The sequence below is a fragment of the Carassius carassius genome, chromosome 50 (genome assembly GCF_963082965.1).
Source record: "Carassius carassius chromosome 50, fCarCar2.1, whole genome shotgun sequence".
Classification (NCBI taxonomy): domain Eukaryota; kingdom Metazoa; phylum Chordata; class Actinopteri; order Cypriniformes; family Cyprinidae; genus Carassius; species Carassius carassius.
The window spans coordinates 19,723,423-19,745,729 of record NC_081804.1 but is presented as its reverse complement, the minus strand read 5'-3'; the positions used below and the strand labels follow the sequence as shown (position 1 = coordinate 19,745,729).

The 22,307-nt window shown below is 37.2% G+C and overlaps 1 protein-coding gene across 1 annotated transcript in view; it reads left to right on the top strand.

The window, feature by feature from the left end:
• trim44 (tripartite motif containing 44) overlaps positions 1–22,307 on the top strand; it is a 100,857-nt gene that overhangs the window by 23,035 nt on the left and 55,515 nt on the right. The window contains exons 2-3 of the mRNA XM_059546005.1: positions 777–854; positions 10,239–10,553. Of these exons, the coding sequence (XP_059401988.1) occupies positions 777–854; positions 10,239–10,553 (393 nt within the window). The remainder of the gene's footprint in view (positions 1–776; positions 855–10,238; positions 10,554–22,307) is intronic.

The window sequence follows — 22,307 nt, the reverse complement described above, 5'->3', positions numbered from 1 at the left end:
CATGCAGTGTATCATGTAGCTGTATGTGAACATAAACTATCTGCAAAGTTGTGAAGCCGACAGTGCTAAATAAATAAAGTAAATAAAAGTACTGCGCCATCTGACGAATCACAGCAATGTGAGGGCTCACTGAAAGGAGGGTTTTAAAGAGACTGATTCTTTGAACTGCTTCGCACGAGTTGTTTATGAATCATTTTGAAATTTGATCAAATTAAATATATATTCTGAGAAAACTAAAATGTTTTTTGACCTTGCATGCATATAAACCTGTTTTAGGAGACTCATAAAACAATATTAGCTACCTTAAAAATGACATAATAGGGGCACTTAAAATTTTTTTTTCAAAAAACATTTTAAGATTCTTACATAGTCTTAAATGGATTCTAGAGGCACATTAATTCTATATATAACAAATCCCATGTGTCTTTTGGCTTTTGCATCAGCATATATATATATATACATATGTGTATATATATATATACATATGTGTGTATATATATATATATATATATATATATATATATATATATATATATATATATATATGTTTACAACTTATAAAAAGACTCCAGAAACACTATTTCTGAATTATTTATTGTAATAATAATTACAGTAACTCTTATTTTCTATATTGCTTTTTCTTCGAATGTCAGTAAAACACTGGTCTTATGAACAGTATGAAGTGAAGCAATTATGACAGAATTTTCATTCTTGAGGGAACTAACCCTTTAATAATAATTAAGAGTCACTTCTGAATGTGTTTATTTGTGTTATAGAGCAAAGAAGGCATTGACCTGCTGGAGCGCACACATGAAATATCAGAGAAGATCAAGGCCAAATGGATCAGCCCAGATGTGAGTCACATTTTTTTTTTCTCAAATGACCATTCTGCACTTAAAATTCTGCACCTTAAGCACATGTCGTTATTGGAATAAGGGAATATTAACCAAGTAAGATATGCCACAGAATGTGACTTTTTATGGTGAATTTCATTATTAATAGACACTTTCAGTGACTTGTACAGCATGTTTACAGAGAACTACATTACAGCATCCTAAAGAGTTAGTAAAAATAACTCTGGACTGCTAATGTGTGCAACCTCTCATGCAGTATGCTTAAATTTAGTTTCATTTTATTCATCCAGATATTCAAATTTTTACAGCAACCTGTATCCATCTGCTTGGTGGGCCAACTGAGCACTAAACATCAAAGCTCTATTTCATGATATATTGGTGATAACTTTATTGAGACATGTTCTTTTAGGAAATGGCTCTCATGTGAGCAGCCAGCTTGTTTGCACAGGAGACAGGTATTGATGCAGCTTTCCACAGGTGACTTTAAGAGCTCCATCCTTACTGAAGTGAAAAAGATTTCATAGCTGCTAGTGTGCAAGACAAATCTAGACTGGCTGAGGTGGATTAGCTTTAACCACGTGAGAACCACTTTATGTGAAAGAAAGTTCATCAAGCTCTGTCATCACTTCACTGTGGCAGGTGAGGCCATCAGTAACCAGCAACAGTTCTCCTCTGGGTGTTAAACTTAGCACATGATGAAAGTATAGCTTCTTGCATTTGTCTTACTGTACGAGTTCCAAGTAAGTAAAAAAGTTGTCAATCGATAAAAAAAACAACTAATTAATCAGTTAATTGAAAACAGTCACGCTAATATATTTTATTTATATTGTCATAATTTCACATAAAAGTTTCAAATTAATTAAGAAACAACATAAATATGGTATATTTAAAATGTGTTTAATGGCATCTTATTACCAAGTAGCCCATTATGAATGAAGGCCAATATCATTAATACTGTCACGTAAAGTCCAAGGATGAAGATGATGATGATGAAAAAGAACAATTTTTATTCAAATAACAGCGTGTAAACACAAACGATACCAGGCAAATGAAAGATGAAACAAAGCAACTTAAATACAAGGCAAACAAGAACGAAGAAAACAGGAAAGTATTGAAAACAAACTGAAAGTCCATGTTAATAAAAACAACAACAGTCCATAAAAGAGTTTCAGCCGTTCATTTTAGCTGTTCACCATACAGTATAATTTAAAAGGATTTTAACATTTAATGTGCATTTAAACATTTAATTTGAAAAATATATAAAAAAATAATTTGTGTACTTAATCGACACATACACTATAAATTGTACATACATAAACTATAACTTGAATGGATGAATCTTTATTCACGCTACAAATCAGAGAAGAGTAGTGATTTATCTTTTTCTTTGATTTACATCAACATGAATAAAACTCTTTTAAAAAAGATGATAGTGTGTATCTGACAAACATCAAATTTTCTCCCAGTACTTTATGGTCATTTTAAAACTTTACCTCATTTAAGTGTTTATGAGGTCACTCACCATTTTGATACATTTTTCTCCATTGAAGCATGAAAGATCTAATTTTGCTTCTTTCACGCTGCCTGAAGCAACTTTCTGTCTGCACATGTCTGTGTTCACAGAGAATGCTTCACAGCCAGTACCTGATATTAATGTCTCTTTTTGTGTCTCTTTTTTTTTTAATTAAAAATTAATTGCAAGATTAATACATTCATTTTGACAGCTCACTCAGGGTGGGTCTAAGGTAAGATGGCCTTGTCAATAAACTGTCATTGGAGCAGCCTGTGCAGAACTATGTCATTCTGACAGAATTCTCAGAACAGCCTGATTTGAGAAAGGGGATTTAAAAAAAAAAAAACATTACGTGGATTTTTGTCATTATAGGATAGATGTGTACACACACTTCCAACACACATTTACAGTATGTACGAACAACTTGTAAAGTGAATTTTGCATCTGATGACCCCTTTAAATCTTGCATTTAAAAATGGAATAAAAATACACCTGTATAGTACAAAGGTTTGGTTAAAGGAAGAAGACAAAACAAAACAAAATGGCACAGGTCATACACATCTGTCTAGTGCAGGGGTGTCAAACTCAATTCCTGGAGGGCCGGAGCCCTGCAGAGTTTAGATTCAACCCTTATTTAAACGCACCTTGTCCAAATAATCAATTTCAATCATGTAAAAGTTTTTCATGAAACTGTTGCCAGTTGATGCAAAGGGACAGTAATGGTAGCAAAAGTATACAATATCTCACGTCTTACTAAAATAAAGGAAATAATTCATGAAACATGCAACTTAATCTTAATCAGTGTACAAACGGATATATTTTTCCCAAGTAGTTATCTGTCAAAATAAAGGACAGGTAACGAATAACAAAGTATGTGTGTGTCAGAAATGCATGCTGTTTTATTAAAGGATTTTTAAATATAAATTAAAATGTGCTTGTGACAAAAATAGGGCTAATATGTGAGAATATTGACACTTTGCATATACACTCGCCTAAAGGATTATTAGGAACACCATACTAATACTGTGTTTGACCCCCTGTCACCTTCAGAACTGCCTTAATTCTATGTGGCATTGATTCATCAAGGTGCTGAAAGCATTCTTTAGAAATGTTGGCCCATGTTGATAGGATAGCATCTTGCAGTTGATGGAGATTTGTGGGATGCACATCCAGGGCATGAAGCTCCCGTTCCACCACATCCCAAAGATGCTCTATTGGGTTGAGATCTGGTGACTGTGGGAGCCATTTTAGTACAGTGAACTCATTATCTTGTTCAAGAAACCAATTTGAAATGATTCTAGCTTTGTGACATGGTTTATTATCCTGCTGGAAGTAGACATCAGAGGATGGGTACATGGTGGTTGTTATGACCCTGTCTTTCTCTTCTTTACCTGATGGTAGCAGGATAACAATTATCCTCATCGTCACGTGACGTCCAAGCTAATTGGATAATTCCTGGGCGGAGAGTATAAATGTTTGACTGAACTGCCCCACAGTACTTCCTCTGTGAGAACCTGGTTCTTCAGAGGAGTCATTTGCTCCAACCTGTTTTCTTTTGTTGATTTATTATTTATCAACGTTCCTTAACCATTGGACTGGTATTTTGCTTTTGTTTATTTAATCTCTAGACATTGTGTTATGTTTTTGTAACAGGTTATGTTATATTGAATAAAGAATCCTGCTAATCAAACAAGTATGTGTGAACCTCTTTATGTGATGGTCCGGAACCGTGACATGAATTGGGGGCTCATCCGGGATCCTTTGGAGTAGGGAATGTTGGTGAGTAGCTACGTGATTATTTTTGTGAATGGTCATCCTTTTTGTGAATGCGAACTCTGGTTAGGAAGTGTATCCCGCTGGGTTGTGTATACAGTCCTTCCGACGGAACACTGTTTGTTGTTTTGGTTATTATTTTGTATTTTTAGTTTTTCAGGGTTATTCTGTGTGGAGGTTTAAATCTCTGTCGGGGTTACGCTTTCGGACTTTCAGTTTGACTGATCGTCACTGAGTTTAGCGTTTAATGTCGCCCCGAGCCGGTACATCCTCGAAGACTAGATAGGAATTAGTTATGAACCTAGTGAACCTATTTAGCAATATTTGTCAATAAGTCACTAACCTACAATGTGTTTTTGACTTGTGGTAAGTCTTTGAGGTTTTTTGTGAATGAGTATGTTACGTAACTGATGATTGTAGATCCTTTTGAAGCAGGGGATTATGGGAGGTGTAGTTTTAGTAGACGCAACCCTCTCACTTGTGTGAGTTGTTTGTGTTGTTGCAAAGGTGTGTGTGTTAGAACGAAGATGTCTAATGTGCCTGAGGATTTCTTCGCTTGCCCCTCAAAATCTTTACTTGAGAGGTGAAAAAAGGATCAATTATTACAAATTGCCGAACACTTTAATATTGATCTTACTACTCAAGATAAGAGACTGAAGGAAACACTCGTGACAACTTTGAAACGATCACTCATGGATAGAAGAGTTTTAGAGGTAGGAAGTCTTTTGTTCCAAGCAAATCTTCTGTGTTTTCTCCCTGTGATGTTGATGTTGAAAATTAGCTGAAATTTCATACTATGTCACTGCAAGAGAAACCGCTGCATTTGGATTGCGTTGAAAATCCGTGATGAGCGTGAGGATCACGCTATGAGAGAGAGAGAGAGATAGAAAGAGAATTTGCAGCAAAGAAATTAGAGCAACAATTATTCGTACGAAAATTGGAACTTGAGTTGGAGAGAGAACGGGAAGATAGAGCGTTTCAGTTAAAGAGGTTGGAGGTGGAGTTGGAAGCAAAAAGAGTAGAAATTTTGCGAGTTGATGTGCTGTCAGGGATCTGGCAAGCCCCGTTTCAGCCAATCCACAATGCTCACGTTTCCCTGAGTACTAACCAGCCACACCTGCCCCACATCAATGATCCAATCAGAGCACTATAAAACACTCACCACAACTTCAGTTCTCCGTCAAGCCTCCAACAGGAACAGACCCTTCGCACTTGTCTCCTGAGCTCCTGACACTTCACTGCCAACCAGACATAACGTATACTTAACCTTTTGTAACACTAACCTGTGTTTTTGTTCTGCTGCCCTCAGGACCAAGGATCACCTTAGCGTTACCTGTGATTCAATGGTCTCTGTAGTCTCCTATGTATATCCCACGCTGGCATTGTCTTCGGCCTCTGTGAAGGAAGAGAACATATATGAACGATCTGTGACTGTGGCTTTGACACTCCTGAATCAAACGTGCTCACCTGTCTACGATCCAGTCCCGGTGTTTATCATACTACCCGCACTTGAAGACACAAAGTATTCACCGAGCACTTGAAGACACTAAGTATTCACCGAGCACTTGAATATATCAAATAAAAACACTGTACTGAATTCACCTACCTTTGTCTCCCGTGCATGCGCGTAATTTGCACGGGGGTTACGGGGGTCATGACCCCCCCAAAAATCAGATCCAGCTAATATAACCCCCCCAATATCATCACATCATTCAGATTAAAATAGATATGAAATATTCAGAATGAATACTTTTGTTCATTTTCTTTATTAATTTCATTTGCAAGCAAGAAAGATAGTATCATATTTTAAATAATCTGTAATGTACCCCCCGCCCACCGCACCGATTTGGTATTACCAAAGTCTCTGGTATTACCCAACACGCTTTCAGTACCAAGTTTGTTCACTATTTTGCACAGTCGATGGGATGAATGGTTGGAGAAAGCTGACGGAAAGATGAAAAGGACACTGAAAGGCAGCCAGACAACGATTTTTCATTGTTTGTCGACACCAGCCAAAAAAAAAGAAAAAAGAAAAACGAAAAATCCTGACCAAACGGAGGTACCCTTAAGTTAGCTGTTAAGTTAGCTCAGCGTTTCTCAAAGTGTGGGGAATAGAAACATGACAAACAGGTTTTGTGCCCATCTTTTTAATTCCTTTATTTATTGACCATACACTCAAAACAAAGACACATTTAAATGTAAGCCTTGACGTTACTTAACCTCTTCACACGTAAGTTTAAAAGTATTTCCAGGCTACCGTTATTGATCGTAGTATCGCTTTATGGTTCCCATGGAGACGCGCCATTCATTGCTTGTCACACCGTAGCCACAATAGTGCTGAATGACTGATGATCTGCTTTTATTTCCGTTTTTATTCAAAATTTCACAAATGTGTTAGCTATAGCAGGATATATCTGATATTCCGATTGTCAAATATGTGCAAGTGGATGTGTTTTGTTGTTCAAACACCTTTATAACGATCGCATTACTTGAGCTGTATGCGCAACGTATTTTAGGTATCTATCTTATTAAAATACCTAAAAAAATACGTACATTATTAGGAATTTACCACCTCTGGTTCAATTTGAGATTATTTTTATTTTTGTTTGTTTTGTTGTTCTTTTTGCATGGATTTTGCAAAGTGTCAAAATGAATCAAAGCACAACTAGGTTAATGTTAGTCCACACTTGTATTGATGTTATCAGAGGCTAAATGCAAACACAATTATTATTATTTTTAATCTAATTTTGAGTCTTATTTCGTGCAAAGTGATAATATAATTGCACTTTCATTTTCTTTATTTGAAAATTTTTAATGCTGTTATTTGATGTTAAGTTTTTAAAATGTGATGTTAATAAAATACATATTAACAGTTAAACTTAAAGCCTAGTTTATTAACATTTTGTTGGGGTGATTGGGGACAGGTGGGGCTCGAAACCCTTTCCTACCTCTGAAGTGGGGAATGGCAGAAAAGTTTGAGAAACACTGAGTTAGCTGATGATTTGTTTTGTTGACTGGAGTTGGCTGGCTAGATGTTCGTTTGCCAGTGTCCTATGAGGTAAAGCCAGAGGGTGCCAGGGACTGTGTAGAACCAATGTCACTGAATTGTAACTGCTGTTTGCTCCAATACAGTCACCCGTTTTGGGGGGGATTGCATAATTAAATTATGCAAATTAGCATGTTACCTTTTACACAAGAAAATAATACAATAAATTAATAAATAAATAAATATGCCGCGAGTTTAACCCCCCCAATGGTAGACCCAAAGTTACGCCCTTGCTCCCGTGCATATCCTGACATGTGCCTTTTGTTGAATCTCATCCGTTGGCTGATTATGAACCTGTGTTTGATGTTCACAGGAATGTGAGATTAGTTCCGCCGTTTTCTGAAAAGGAAATAGATAAATATTTCTATCACTTTGAACGTGTTGCTTTATCTTTGAAATGGCCCAAAAAGTTTTGGACTTTGTTACAATTATTTTTCACAGGTAAAGCCCAGGAAGTTTATTCTGCTCTCACCCTGGAACAGAGTGACGAGTATGATATTGTGAAATCAGCTGTGTTACATGCATATGAACTCGTGCCTGAAGCGTATCGTCAAATATTTAGGAGTTTTAATAAAAATGATGGATTGGATTGGATAAAAATGATTCTGGCTCAGTCACGATCAGAGCTCGTGGAACACAGGGCCATTTTACTCGATCACCTCGAGAAACTTGGTCTCAGTGTCAACTGGACGAAGGGTTCACTGAACCCTAGTCAGATGATACTGGTTTTGGTGTAGCTCTGGACTCACGCTCCATGACGGCGCGGCTGTCGCCACAGCGCACTTTGGGCATTCAGCACGCAGCGAGCTCTCTCCGCTGCGGCGCGACCTTCTCGCTCAGAGAATTTCAGAAGATGCTAGGTATCATGGCCTCAGCATCTCCAGTTCTTCAGTTGGGCCTGCTCCACATGCGCCCCTTGCAGTTCTGGCTGAAAGCGCGAGTACCGCGCAGAGCGTGGATATCCGGTCAGTTGCGTCTCAAGGTCAATCAGAGCTGTGTTACAGCCTTGAAACCCTGGACAGCGAATGACTGGTACCAATCAGGTGTAAGCCTGGCGACTTCCTCGAAAGTGAAAATCCACTTCGGGATGGGGAGCGTTCCTCGAGGGCAGACCGTTCTTTGGCCTGTGGGCAGAACGGGAAAAGCTCCAACATATCAACTGTCTGGAAATACTTGCAGTAGAGAACGCGCTGACACGCTTTTGTCCCCGAATCAAGGGCCACCACGTCTTAGTCCGTTCTGACAACATGTCTGTGGTGTCCTACATAAATCGTCAGGGCGGTACCACTTTGGAAGAACCAACCATGGTTTCCAGATTTGATGCAGTTAGCAGACACTGCCCCGTGGCCAGTGCCGTTGAGAAGGGACCTCCTCTCGCAGGCCAGGGGCTCGATTTGGCACCCTCAACCGGAGTTGTGGTCCCTCCATGTGTGGGCGCTCACCGGTAACCCGCTGATCTCTCAGTGGGAGTGCTAAATACTATCACTCAGGCTAGAGCTCCGTCGACTCGACAGCTATATGCCTCAAAGTGGTCAGTATTCTCCAGCTGGTGCACAGCTCAGGGACGTTCACCCCTTAGTTGTTAGGTGACGGACCTTCTCTCCTTCCTACAGGAGCTGTTGGATAAGGGCAGAGCCCCCTCCACGCTCAAAGTTTACGTAGCGGCTATCGCAGCGTTTTCTAAGACAACGCTCGGTCAGTCAATAGGAAGGAACGATTTGGTCATCCGCTTCCTTAGAGGAGCTAGGAAGCTGAATCCTCCCAGACCTCCGTCAGTCCCTGTATGGGACCTCTCGGCGGTTTTGGAGGCCATGAAAGGTTCCCCTTTCGAGCCTATCCAAACGATTAGCCTCAAACATCTGTCATTCAAGACAGTGTTCTTGTTGGCTCTCACTTCAGTGAAGTGTGTGGGTGACCTGCACGCGCTCTCTGTGAGCCCGACGTGCTTGGAGTTTGGGCCTAATAACTCAAGGGTCATACTCAAACCTAGGCACGGTTATGTGCTGAAATCCCTCAACACGCCGTTTCGGGCTCAGGATATTTCCCTGTCTGCCCTGTCGGTGTCAGGAGAGGATGGAGACTTGAGTCTTCTTTGCCCCGTTAAGGGCTTTAAGAGCTTATGTGTCTCGCTCCGTTGTCTTTAGACAGACTGAGCAGCTGTTTGTCTCATTCAGTGGACGTTCCAAGGGAATGGCTGTTTCGAGACAGAGCCTATCCAGATGGATAGTTGACGCCATAGCGTTAGCTTACGCTTCCAGGGGCCTTCAGTGCCCACTTGGCGTCAGAGCACACTCCACAAGAGGCGTCGCCTCGTCGTGGGCGTGGTCTAGTGGGATCTCCTTACAGGATATATGTATGGCGGCAGGATGGGCCTCGCTGTCTACATTTATCAGGTTCTATAACCTGGAGGTTCCCGCCCTGCAGGCAAAGCGGCTGTTGGTATAGTTGAATTAGGGTCCTGATTGGAACTCTGAGATCGCAAGCGCTATGCGCTGCCGACTGTTATGTGGGCAGTATTGCGTAAGACCCGCATTACCATATTGGTCAGGCCTTGCCTTGATAATTAAGGATAATTTTTTGCTTCAGTATTTCGTGAAAAGAGACTTTTCCCGTAGCGTCTTAGCTAAGACGCAGTACTCGTTCCCTCTTCTAGAGAGAACCGAGGTTACGTTAGTAACCGAGTACGTTTTCATGAGCTGTATGCCAAAATCATCAGTATTAAAACAATAAAAGACCTGAAATAATTCAGTTGGTGTGCAATGAATCTAAAATATATGAAAGTTTAATTTTTATCATTAAATTATGGAAAATAATGAACTTTTATCACAATATGCTAATTTTTTGAGAAGAACCTGTATATAGGTATTGACATTTATATATATTTTTTTCTCTTTTTTTCACTCTTTTTTTTTTTGTAAATTGTGCAACCCTTACCTATAGGTTAGTGTAGCTGGTTTCAGTTTAGCTCGTCTTTTACGCTTACAGCCAAAGTAATCATTCTTAAGCCTCTCAGTGAATTATTTTTAAAGGTAAATGTTTGTTAATGTTTCAGATGAGTGTAGAAGAGCTGGAGCAGTATGTGAACCAGCAGTTCGATGAGCTGAATAGGCTGGTTCGCCTGGAGGAGTGGCGTGTCCTGCACCTGGTGGATTTAAAGGAGGCGTTCCTCACTGCCCAGGCTGCTGAGAAGATATCTGAGATTAGTGTCCACACTGAAAAACTCCAGGAGGAGATGGATTCTGTCACACAACAGCTGAGTGAACTGGATCAAATAGAGCAGAATGGAGTCGCCCCTATGTACCTGGCCCCACTGCTGGCCGCCAGACCACCACATCCACCTGAAGCTCTCGTGGAGCCCATGCCACTGGTTAGTTCCTTTTGCACATTATTTCAAAGTACCTTTACAGAATGAAAACAAAAAGAGTAATATTGGTGGAAGAGGTTGAGTACATTTGCCATATCCAAAGGGATATAAAATGTATACATTTCCTTGTAATCAAACCCATAAAGGCCCGTTCACACCAAAAACGATAACTATAAAGATAACGATATTAGCGTCCACAACAGCAAACGATACCGTCTGTTTATTCTAAGCGCACGTGCGTCTACCAATTTAAATTCTCAAGCTCATTATAGAACGATGGATTCTGATTGGCTGTCAATGTTTGTATCATTCATGAGCTGGAAAAAATCGTTCTGAAAATGATTCCAAATACCGTTTCTCAATGCCTTTATCGTAATAGTTGTAGTGTGGACTCTGCTATTCTTAAATATTGAGAACGATTTTTAGAATTATATCTTTATCGTTAGAGTTGGGAATCGTTAGAAATTTTCCGGTTCCGATTCCAGTTCCGATTCCAGTTCCAGTTCCACCAAACGATTCCTGTTCTGATACCGGTTCCATTAAAATCATTAAACAGTTATTAAGAAATAGTGGTAACGAAAAATGCACAATACTCAACTACTCAATGCTCAATACTGTTTATTACTTACTGTCAACTTAATTTAAAGGTTGGCAATGTCAAAATGCAACATATATTACAGTGTACAGATCTTCATACGTAGGGTGGGATATTTTTTTAAATTTTCTGGTTCGGCTTCTGGTTTCATTTAAATGAAATGTTTTTTACTATTTTACCTTCACTGAATGTAGCGTTGCTGGAAGGTAGTAAGTAATGTTGAGTAATGCTAGTCCATCAATCAGCATGTGTTTCAAAGTTGATGTTTTTTACACTATCAATAACTTTCTGCTTTTCAAGCAGGAATAAGCTTGTTGGCCAAATAGTCCCTTGAGGGCTGAGACACTTGTTAATTTCCCTAAATTAATGAAATATAAATGGTTAAACTTAAACATGTATACACACTCTCCATAAAGTCCCTATTTTGCAATTAATAATGCAGTCAGGACATGGTGTGATGCAATGAGTGGTTTCCACATTTTTAAACATTAAAAGTGCAGTAAAATAAATATTTTCTGTCACTTTATCACTCTTGAAATGACCTGTACACTAAATAATCTAACCCTCATACTTGCATAACAATCCTAGTCGAAGCCAGTATGTATAGTAATGACAATATCGGACAAATATAATGTCATTTAGTGGCGGCAGGTTCAGCGCGCTGCCGTTAGATGTACAGTCAGACAAAACGATGTGCAGTTATCAAAGGCGCGAGTGCACATACAGTCGTGGGAAACAATGTGTTCGGCAATTAAAGAGGCAGGGAGGCGTGTCTGTTATTTGGTTCGTGACATCCTTTTACGGGAAACGCCGAATATTCAGAACACCGGCGCAAGGATGCTCACAGCAATCAGGCCTTGACTGTGGCATTGCTAGGGCCATGCTCCACTGTTTGAGCTTCAGGAAGGCAAGTACGAGTCATACATTTGTTAGGGAATCTCAGATCTATTTAGTCAATGTAACTAAAGGATATTGATCAATATGTATTACATTGCTTATAAGGTCCATCCCATATTGTTTTCTGTGGTGGTCAAAGAGATGCTTTTCAGTGTAACTGACAGTTCCCAAAGTCCCTAAGATCAATCATAGTTTCTCAAAGTGGTCCATGCAGTCATAAACCATCGGAGAGGGGGGAATGATGGACCTGATACAGGCATTTTGATATTCCATAATATTATCATGTCCGCACTTCAAAGTTATATTAATTAACCAGAAATTTTCTTTATTTGCCTGTTATTTGTGTCTTCCTTGTTATCATTCCCTGTCAATATAGTTTGTGGTGCAGAGATGAGTCATGGACTAAACAAAAGACTACATTAAAAAATGAAAGAGAAAGAAAGGGAACGGAAGCTACAGAAGGACAGACAACTTATGACTAAATTCAGATGAAAGGTGTCCCTTTGTTATACAATTTGAAAATTATTGGACCATGAGAAAAACAATCACTTTACAGTTACTTGATATGGAAAAGACTTCAGCATTCCATATCTGCAGCCACAGGTATTGACGGTCACCAGTAAAATCAGCCTCAAGAGGCCTTTGGATGAAACCCTACATTTAGCCTCCAGAAATCTGGCATTAAGGGTAGAACATCAAATTTTGATGCTGTCCATAATGGCAACTTTCTCGTTATCAGACTGTGATCTCCTGCATGAGTATTGTGGAAAGCAAGACATACTGCAAAAAGATCCTGGATTATCTTGCTTCACACTTCACAGTTTTAATTTGCCCATTTGGGAAGTTTCACTCTGCACATTCCTAAACCCTGGGTAAATACAGTCTGGTTCCCCTTCTAGGGAACTAAACGCTGCGCCCCCTAGGGGGCACATTGGGTTTTGTAAATTGTTGTCTCTGTGATCACTTTGCCTGGACTGTGAACCCTCTGAAGTCGTTTAACTCGTATACGCATTATGAGGCATTTTCTCCTGATAACCCTGAAAAGAACTTAAATTACACTTTCAGTTTTGATCGTACAGATAAGAGCAATAAATCAATCGAATCTGTAAAAGATCTACTTTTTTGTATACAGACACAAGAACAACAAAACTTTGTGCACTTATAAAATAAATATAACAAACAAGGTGTGCTGTCTGCAGCCTTTGTCTGCACTGATCTTCATTTAGACACGCGTCATTAAAATTAACTGTAACTGTAAAAAATTAACTGAGTGAATACTCAACGAAGAGACATGAAAGATATATCTATAGAAAGCTTGACATGTCTATTTTTAAACTAAACAAGCGCTGCTGAAAACAAATGTTCGGTGATAAAGTAATCCATATGGAAACAATGCGATGTCCGTTTTTCATGTCTCCCTTCATTATCTTCTAATGCGACCACGCCCCCGCGCTGAATGACCTATTCAGATTATAATGTTTCAGTGAAGCGCGTGGCTTGAATACGCCCACACAACAGAAGACAACACAGCGAGACTGTTCTTCAAGTTTTTTTTTCTGTTTGCTTCGCGATGAGAGGAATAAGACATAATTCACCCCAAAAAGATGTGATGTGGTTAAGGATTTGAGATTTGGATTTCCTCAGAAAATAAGTATGACTTTATTCAGCAGAGATCATAAACATAAGTAAGTATCTTTTTATTTATTTATGTACTTGTACTAGTTTTCACATAACGTATAAACATTTTACTAGTTAGACTTTCCAAAGACTTTTTCCAAACTATAATTCCTGACTAAATGTATAATCAACTGAAACATTATGAAGTTTCAATAACAATATACAATGCTATACCATTCAAAAGCTTGATGTAAATAATATAAACGTAACAAATAAATGTAACTGTAACAAATGTAACAAACAATGCTGTTCTTTCAATTTATCCCCCCTAAAAAACTGAAAAAAATATTCTCAGCTATTTTCAACATTAATAATATTAATGATAATAATAACAATAAATGTTTTTGTAGAAAATAAGATTGTTAAAAGGATTTCTGAAGGATTGTGTGACTAATGATGCAAAAAAATCAGTTTGAAAGTAAGCTGTGATTTGTTCCTAATAAACTGTTTAACTGCACTCGCAAGTGGATATTAAATTATGGTGTGGGATAATTAAATATATTCTAAATAAATGACAAACATAAAATTATATACATTTATTTTGTGGTACAGCTGACAGTGGTACAGCTGACTGAGGGCTCATTATGCAGCTCATTATGCAGGCCTTTGTCTTCTCAGCTGTAAATCACAATGATATTCATGATAGTTGACGCCTACTCGCATATGACTTTTACCAACAAAAAGTGTCTTAGAAAATTTAAATCAATATATTGTTTTCTGTAAGTGAGTATACAAGATGATTTTCACATAATTTAGAAAGAAAAATTAGGCTACAAGCTCCAGTTCTCAAAAGTCCCGCGAACCAATGTTCTGTATGTGTTTTATTGCCTTATTCAAGTGACTCATATTTCTACAGAAAACATAATTTTCTGTAAAGTTGCTTTGTAACGATTTGTATTGTAAAAAGCGCTATACAAATAAATAAACTTGAATTTAACATTTTTAGTTTTTCATTAACCATGCATTGTTTTTTTCTCAAAAACACAATCATGTACATACATGCTGCTAACATATTATTATAGCCCAGTTTGTGCTGATTACAGTGAGATTAGACTTTAGCCATTTAGATAATAATAAGAAACTGAAAAAAATCACAAATGTCAGGGCATGACAAAACTACTCCAGGCCCCAAAAATACCCTTAGACTCCAGAGGGTTAAATAGATGGCCCATTTCCGTGTTCTGGGCAATCTTCAGCCTTATCTGCGAGAACTGCTATTTGAGGATAGCTGTGTCCAGCTCTCTAGTGCTATGGCTACTGCTTACATCAGGCTTGATCTTGGACTATGATGTTTAGCAAATCGCTATTTAGCAAAACATGTACTAATAGTCTGGGTCTCCTTCTTGTCAGATCTTATCAATAGCAGGGTGCTTAGCTAGCCTACTGTGGGACTGACACGGATTGGGGACCTTCTTAATAGAACTTTCAGAGGGTGGTTATATTCCAGCTAATGTTCTTGGCAGAACGGCTTATTTGAATACAGCTATCTGCGGCTAGTTGTGCTCTACTGCAATTGCAGTGAACCCTCTCATGGATTGAGCCCACTGATCGATAATATAGAACTGGATTGCCCATGACATCATGAAAGTGAAGCTACCGCGCCGCCATATTGGTAATCCCCAGTAGTGTTGTCACGATACCAAAATTATTGTTTCAAGTCAAGAATTGCGATTTCGATACTTTTTCGATACTTTTCCTGAAAAGGGAATATACACTCTCAAATATCATTGCTGTGCTTTATTTTAAAACCGGGACAAAGTTCTAATCATATAATACACTAATAAATGAACATATGAACAGCAGATATATTAAACATTTGAACAAAATATGAAATGTCAGAATATAAAAAAGAAATTAGAGCAATGATATTCAAGGTAAAGAAAGAATAAGTTTAGTAGCATTATCTCAGTTATCATAAGAAACATAATAAATTTAGAGTAATAAATTTTTCTTGATTCTGAACGTTGAATAAAAATATGAACAGCGATTATATTATACAATGTTTCTGAACTCAGAAGATTAAATGTCAATAGATAAATAATATAATTTTAAGCAATGTCATTCAAGTTAAAAAAATAAAATAAAAATAACATTTAGCAGCAATATCTCAGATATTGTGAGCATCATCTTTTTCTAACAGTCGTGGACTGGCGACCACAGTATCACTCGTGTTTGCAGATGCAGCCTAGTGATGCACGGGTCGGGTTTTTTTCTAACCCGCGGGTCCCGCTTTTATGAATTTATTTATTATTTGGCCCGCCCCAGCCCGCAAATAAAGTAACATTTCTTTACCCATCCCGGCCCGCGCATCGGGGACATCACGGAAGATACGTTGCTACTTAGACCTTCGTATTGTAAACTTATCAGAGAACCTAATAAAATATGAAAATATATATTACAAATATTTCATATAGGCTATATGAAATTGCACTAGTGATGGTTCGTCCGTGAACGAATCTTTTATGTAAATGAATCGTTCTCCTTCATGTAATCCACTGACTCATATTTCTTGTTCACTGAAGTTCTTCCCTCCACAGCAGCGCGCAAGCACAGCGTTATTAGCAGCGCATATGCGCAGCTCGTGAACAGCTCTGTGAACTGTTTCATCCTGTCAAAGAGTTACTCAAGATGTGACGGAGCATGCGATTTGTTTAATGTAGTTAACCCATACGCCCTTCACTGAACGAGATCGAGAGATCTTCTCATTTGTGAACGAGTTGAATGAACTGATACATCTCGTTTATGAATGAAATGAATGAGTATACAGGGTCAGTGAGCCAAGCATGTAAATCTCGATCAGCAATCAGCAGATACAAAGTGCAGTTATAGGTGCTGTGCAGATACGCTCGTTTTCATATTTAGCATACAAAATATAACTCCATGTTTAATCCCCGATTAATGTGAATATTATATATGAACTGTCTGACCAAGCAATTAAAATGTTAATTATGCAAGAAAACCTCGTGCTTTGTACATCTGAACAACTTATTTAAACTATTTATTGTGATTATGCACACATTTTAGTAAAGCCAAATCAGTTAAGTAAAGCCACTAATGCAGCCATCTCGCTGTAGTGCTTTTTTGCTGCGTGCGTGAGGAAAAAAAACACAGACGTCAATAGGGAGGCACTGGAAGTGTGCGTTGCACACACCAACATGAAATACGTCTCTTACAAATCTGGAACGCAGTCATTCTTTGAAGTATCGATACTAATACATTTAGGAATCGTGACGTTTTTAATTTCTGAGAATCGCGATACTTTTGAAATATCGGTGCACCGTGCAACACTAATCCCCAGTGTGCATGAATGTTCTATTGAATTAATAGGAAATTTTATGATTTTAATGAGAAAACATCACCTAACAAGTCAGCGTTTTTAAATCTGAAGTATCTCTTTACATTATTACAACCTATTACCCTAGGCATGTAAACAGTTATTTTTTTAAATGTTGGGAATTTCCCCTACTTATTAAAAACCTGTTCATTGAAGTGAACATCATGAACATGATAAACATCAGGCGGACACGACCTCAACATATAAAACAAAAGACAATATGCTTATTCTGAAATCTGAATTTATTCAGAGAAATAACTGACTATACAGTACGGATTTAAAGACATAAAGATTTATTTCCAAGCTAGTAAGTTAAGCTTTTCATTATAGACCAATATTAACAACATAATTGTATTATTCATTGTAATGTATTCAAATCCATTTCTGATACTAATACTTTCACATTTAATAATTCCTAAATAATTATATTCATTAAGAAATAAGCTATATTTTGTGTTAGATTGTTAACTGTGTCGTCAGTGCGCAGCAGGCAAACCCACCTATACGATTTAGATATATTGCTTATGCTGTCCAAAAAGACCGTAAACACTGCAAATAACATCTGAAGTAAAGATTAATTTACACACACATAACATAAAAATTCGTTTGACTGATTTGCATCAAATTGGGTGATTTTAGGACAGCGGTTTGAATGTGTCTCAATTGAGCTCTCTTCCAGTAGGGATTAGATCGAACACTTCCGGTGACTTAACTGTCTGTTGTCATGTTTAGAACGCGATGAGCGATCCAGTCATATGTAGATCAGTGAGTGAGCCCCTTTTTCCTAGAGCCTCGCTATCTAAGGAGAGTTATGTGCTAGCTCAGTGTGGACAAATGTTAATTGTTTTATCTTCATTACAAATCTTGGTTTTATTTTGGATAATTCCATGTAAAAAATAATTTACGCTGTAATGCATATACAAAATGTGAATTAATATTCATATTCAAGTGTTCGCGCAAAAATTATTAATGTGCATTAATGACAGGGAGGCACCCTCTCATCACTTTAATTTTTTCCTGATAATGAATTTACTAAAAATTGTGGTGTCTCACATACATTAAAAATCTATCTACGAAAAGAAAACATTTGTTTATTAATAAACAATTAAAATGTCTCATTTTCAGTGCGGAATATATTAAGATTTGATTATGTAGCTAAATTTAACATAAACGTCTGATTAGTTAAATAATGACAAATAAACGACTAGAACTAGAAAAGTCTTACGAGGGGGCAGACCACAACGAGTCCTAAACCTGCTCAGGAAGTTTGAAACCCTCATAAGAACAAGAGATTCACACCTTTATCTCCATCCCCAAAAGCTATACAGAACTAACCCCAAACCCCAGCCCCCTCCAGCTGAACTGAACTTGGTCTGTTTTTTGGTTATGAGGAACGGTGTGTTTTCATGTTACTGAGTTGAAACATGCTTGCACTCACAGCAGCCTTACTCTTATTTATTTATTAATAATTTCATATATTGTGTGATGTAGCTTGATGCTAACGTTAGCTCTAATGCTACTAATAGCAGGTGCATTTCTTCTTCATAATGCATTTCTGTCACAATAATTCACGCAAGGTCCTAAGAAAATGTTTTGTTGTATTTTTATAGTAAGACTTTTGATAAATAAGGGCTAAATGCATACTGAGATTAAAGCGAGATTGCAGCTTTGTGTCTTTGTAAAGCCTGAAAAACCACAATAAAGGCTAATAAAGGTGGAATAAAAACAATAGAATAATGATAAAAGAATAATGCGGATTATGTGTCATACCTGTCAGAGGTGTGAAAGACTCGTTTGGTGAGAACAATAGAACAATGAATCTGGGAGTTGTCACAGACAGAAACACAGTCAGAGCACATATGAGTGTTTACATGTGAGATCCTACAGAGATGACAAGTGCCATAAATCAATCTGATTAACCTTCTCTAAAAACACACATGACATGGCCTTAGAAAATATTTCATAAAATTCACAGTTTTACAGATTAGATTGTGACATTTTTAATGAAGTTTTGGAGGACTTGTGGCATTAGCTACACTGTGTTTTTAAACTCACATCCTACATCAACAATTTTTTAAATACATTTAAAAAATATGTTTTTAATATTTTTATTTTTGTTTTTATGTTTGAGCTTATATATCTCTATTTTCATAACAGTCTGAGTGATTCTGATTCCTGAACAGTAAACATTGAAGTGTCAGCTTTGTGGACAAATGTTGATTATGTATCTAGTCAGAAAGAATCATGAGCAGAAACATTTTTATTTTGGGTATGCCATTTCTGTCTCCATGCCAAAAATGGGGGGTGACTGGTAAGGGGTTAAGAATAAATGCTGCATGTTGCACTCAGCATCACACGCGCCGCGCAAACCTTACACACATTTTACACACCTGCATTTAAAAAAATTTGTATTCAATTATATGAAAGCAAGTAGTGCTGGGTGATAAATGGATTTTAGCAATTAATTCGAATGTGTAATTTACATCGGTTTGTTTGAAGGAAAATTGGTTTTCTATTTAACATCCACCGATAATCAACTCAGGGCTCAACCCTCCCCACGTGTCTGACACAGAGACATGTGAGGAGCGGTGTGATTCTGACTGGAGCAAGGAGTGGATATTTTTAAGAGTCTGAGCGTCCTGGTTTCTCCAAGAGCGCTCCATCACGAGTACAATTCATGCCAACAGCCTGTTATATAACTGCATATTCAGCAAGAATTCACGTTAAACATATTTAGCTATGGCTTGATCAGAAGGTTACAATGAGTGCAATAGTCATTTTTTTGGAGTTTGTCTGTTTCTTTTACTGATTATTTTCGGTATATACAGCACATTCACATGCAATCGCTTTCGCAAAAATGCATTCAAACAAATGTAATCTTACAGTGCTACTACATTATCAGTATTTGATTTTGAATGATTTTGAAATCTTGATTTGAGTTTCACTAGGAATGAACTGCTGCTCATTCGGCACCATCTGCTGATAAAATCTAAGCTCAGAATCTATTCCATAGGAATCGCAAAGCATTCTGAAAATCTAAGAATCGATCCACAAATCGTTACGGTTCGGTATGTGCTATGTTTATAGAAAAACTATACTTTAAAAAAAAAAAAATTATTATCTAACTACAAGCAACGATTTTAAATTATTATTATTATTATTATTTTTTGTCTAGCATTACAGAACAGTTCAGAAATTGAATAAAGTACTCAAATGTAAAACAACGTTGCTTATTGGACTGTATTAAATTAAAGATTGTTTATTAAAGTTACAAAAGCTATTCAATCAAGAGTAGTGAGTCATTTCTTTGTTGTTGCTGTTCGCTAAATAAGACTTCAAAAGAATGCACTGATGTAGTGCACTGATACAGTAGGCCTACTTTCAGCTGGCTATGTCTGTTGTAGGATACTTACCAAGAAGGGCATTTTGACAAAAAAATTTCTGTGAATTTGTCCCTTTAAACAGAGAGAGCTTAATTTTTACTTGCATTCTGAGGTGAGGGTTTGGGGAACCACGGTCCCAGTGCATGCCAAACTGTGTGTAGATTAGGGCTGTCAAAATGGATTAAAAAATACATTTCGAATTTGCAATTAAATATTATCAAAATTTGAATTATATTCAAATTTATAATGCACCATTTCAGTTAGGGTGAAGAAAAGCGTTTGGCTTCTTTTCTGAGGCCACAAGAGGGCGCATCAAGCAAAATATTACTAATGCACGTTTATTCAAAGAATAAGAAGATATGACTGAAAAAAAGTGAATAATATTTAAAATAATGTTTAGAAACCAATTATAATTAAATAGCTCCTTTACGTGCAAGCATTGCCGACGGCCCCAGTATATTATTTCTTTCACTTTCACAGCACGTTAAACATCACTCTCTTACTTGATCTAGACAAACTGTGCATCGATTGAAAGTTTAAAGACTCTAGCTTCGATATTTGACCAATGTTTTGTTAAAACATTGTTGCAGTGACAGTTATTTAGTAATTTATGTCAGGAGTGCAAAATAATAAATCCGTATTATGCCACATTTTGAATAGAAATTCACCACTCATTCATATTCAGTCACGTCAGCAGCGGTTTATTTGTGTTCACATAGACTCACTGAACAGCGTCAATAAGGATTTATAGACCAAAGATGCATATCAGCGGAGATATACTGATGTTTACTTCATATTTCTTCAGAAAGAATCATAATAGAATCATAATACAGAAACACCTCTATACACACGCAATATCCGAATAATAAACCCGCGATTACGATAGAAAAGCTTGGTATGAGATTTTATTGAGATCTGGGGCATTTTTATAAAAAATGCAAAAAATTTTACATGCTAATGTACGGAAATGCTAACTTGTGCAGCGATGAAAAAGGCTATAAATAGCATATTTTTACAATAGTAAATGACCAAATTCCACGTCTTACCCTCAAAGCCCGGTTCGGTTGACTGTGATTGCTCCGTGCCGCTGCGCTGGAGCAGGGAACTACTGATACATGCAGCATGATTACATGAACATTTCTGAGTGGCAGGCGCAATAGATCTATAAAGTTATATGTTGTGAGAGGGTCTTCAGTGTCACCGCATCTCAGACGACTCAAACCACAAAGTTAACAAAACGATGCACTTGACTGTGCTGAGCGAGAAACTTCCTATTTCCCATGTATTAAGTCGTGATGAAGAGCTAGCTGCATTAAAATTATTTCTTATTTGTTGAAAGAATAAAATGTAATGTTACACTGGTTTGATAACCATAAAAATATTTAAACCATTTAAAAATTTGACTCTGCTATGTTGATTTTTCTGATGTAAATAATGTTATGTGACTATTCACAAGCTTTTAATTATGGTATAAATGCTTGGAAATAATATGTAACATTTTAATCGCAATAAGCTTTGGGCTTTGTTACTTTTTATTATAACAAAGCCTCAGGCTTCTGTCAATTTTAAGATAAAATTCAAACAATAAATGTTTTTTACGCTCTTTAATTTGTAGTGAGATATTAGCCTCCCTCAAGCGGCATGTGAATATTTTCCTCTTTAATATTTGGAGGACAAAATTATAACAAATAAATATTTGAGCGCATGTTGAAAAAAAAACAGAACACTTTAATACAAACAAGTGTTTAAAAACTTGTCAGTAAGCCTATTGTAATATGAGCTTGGTGTGCAAATCAAATGCACGAGGAAGAAGATATATATCAAACGAGTTATTTTAATGCTCACAGGAGAATAAGAGCACATCCAACACA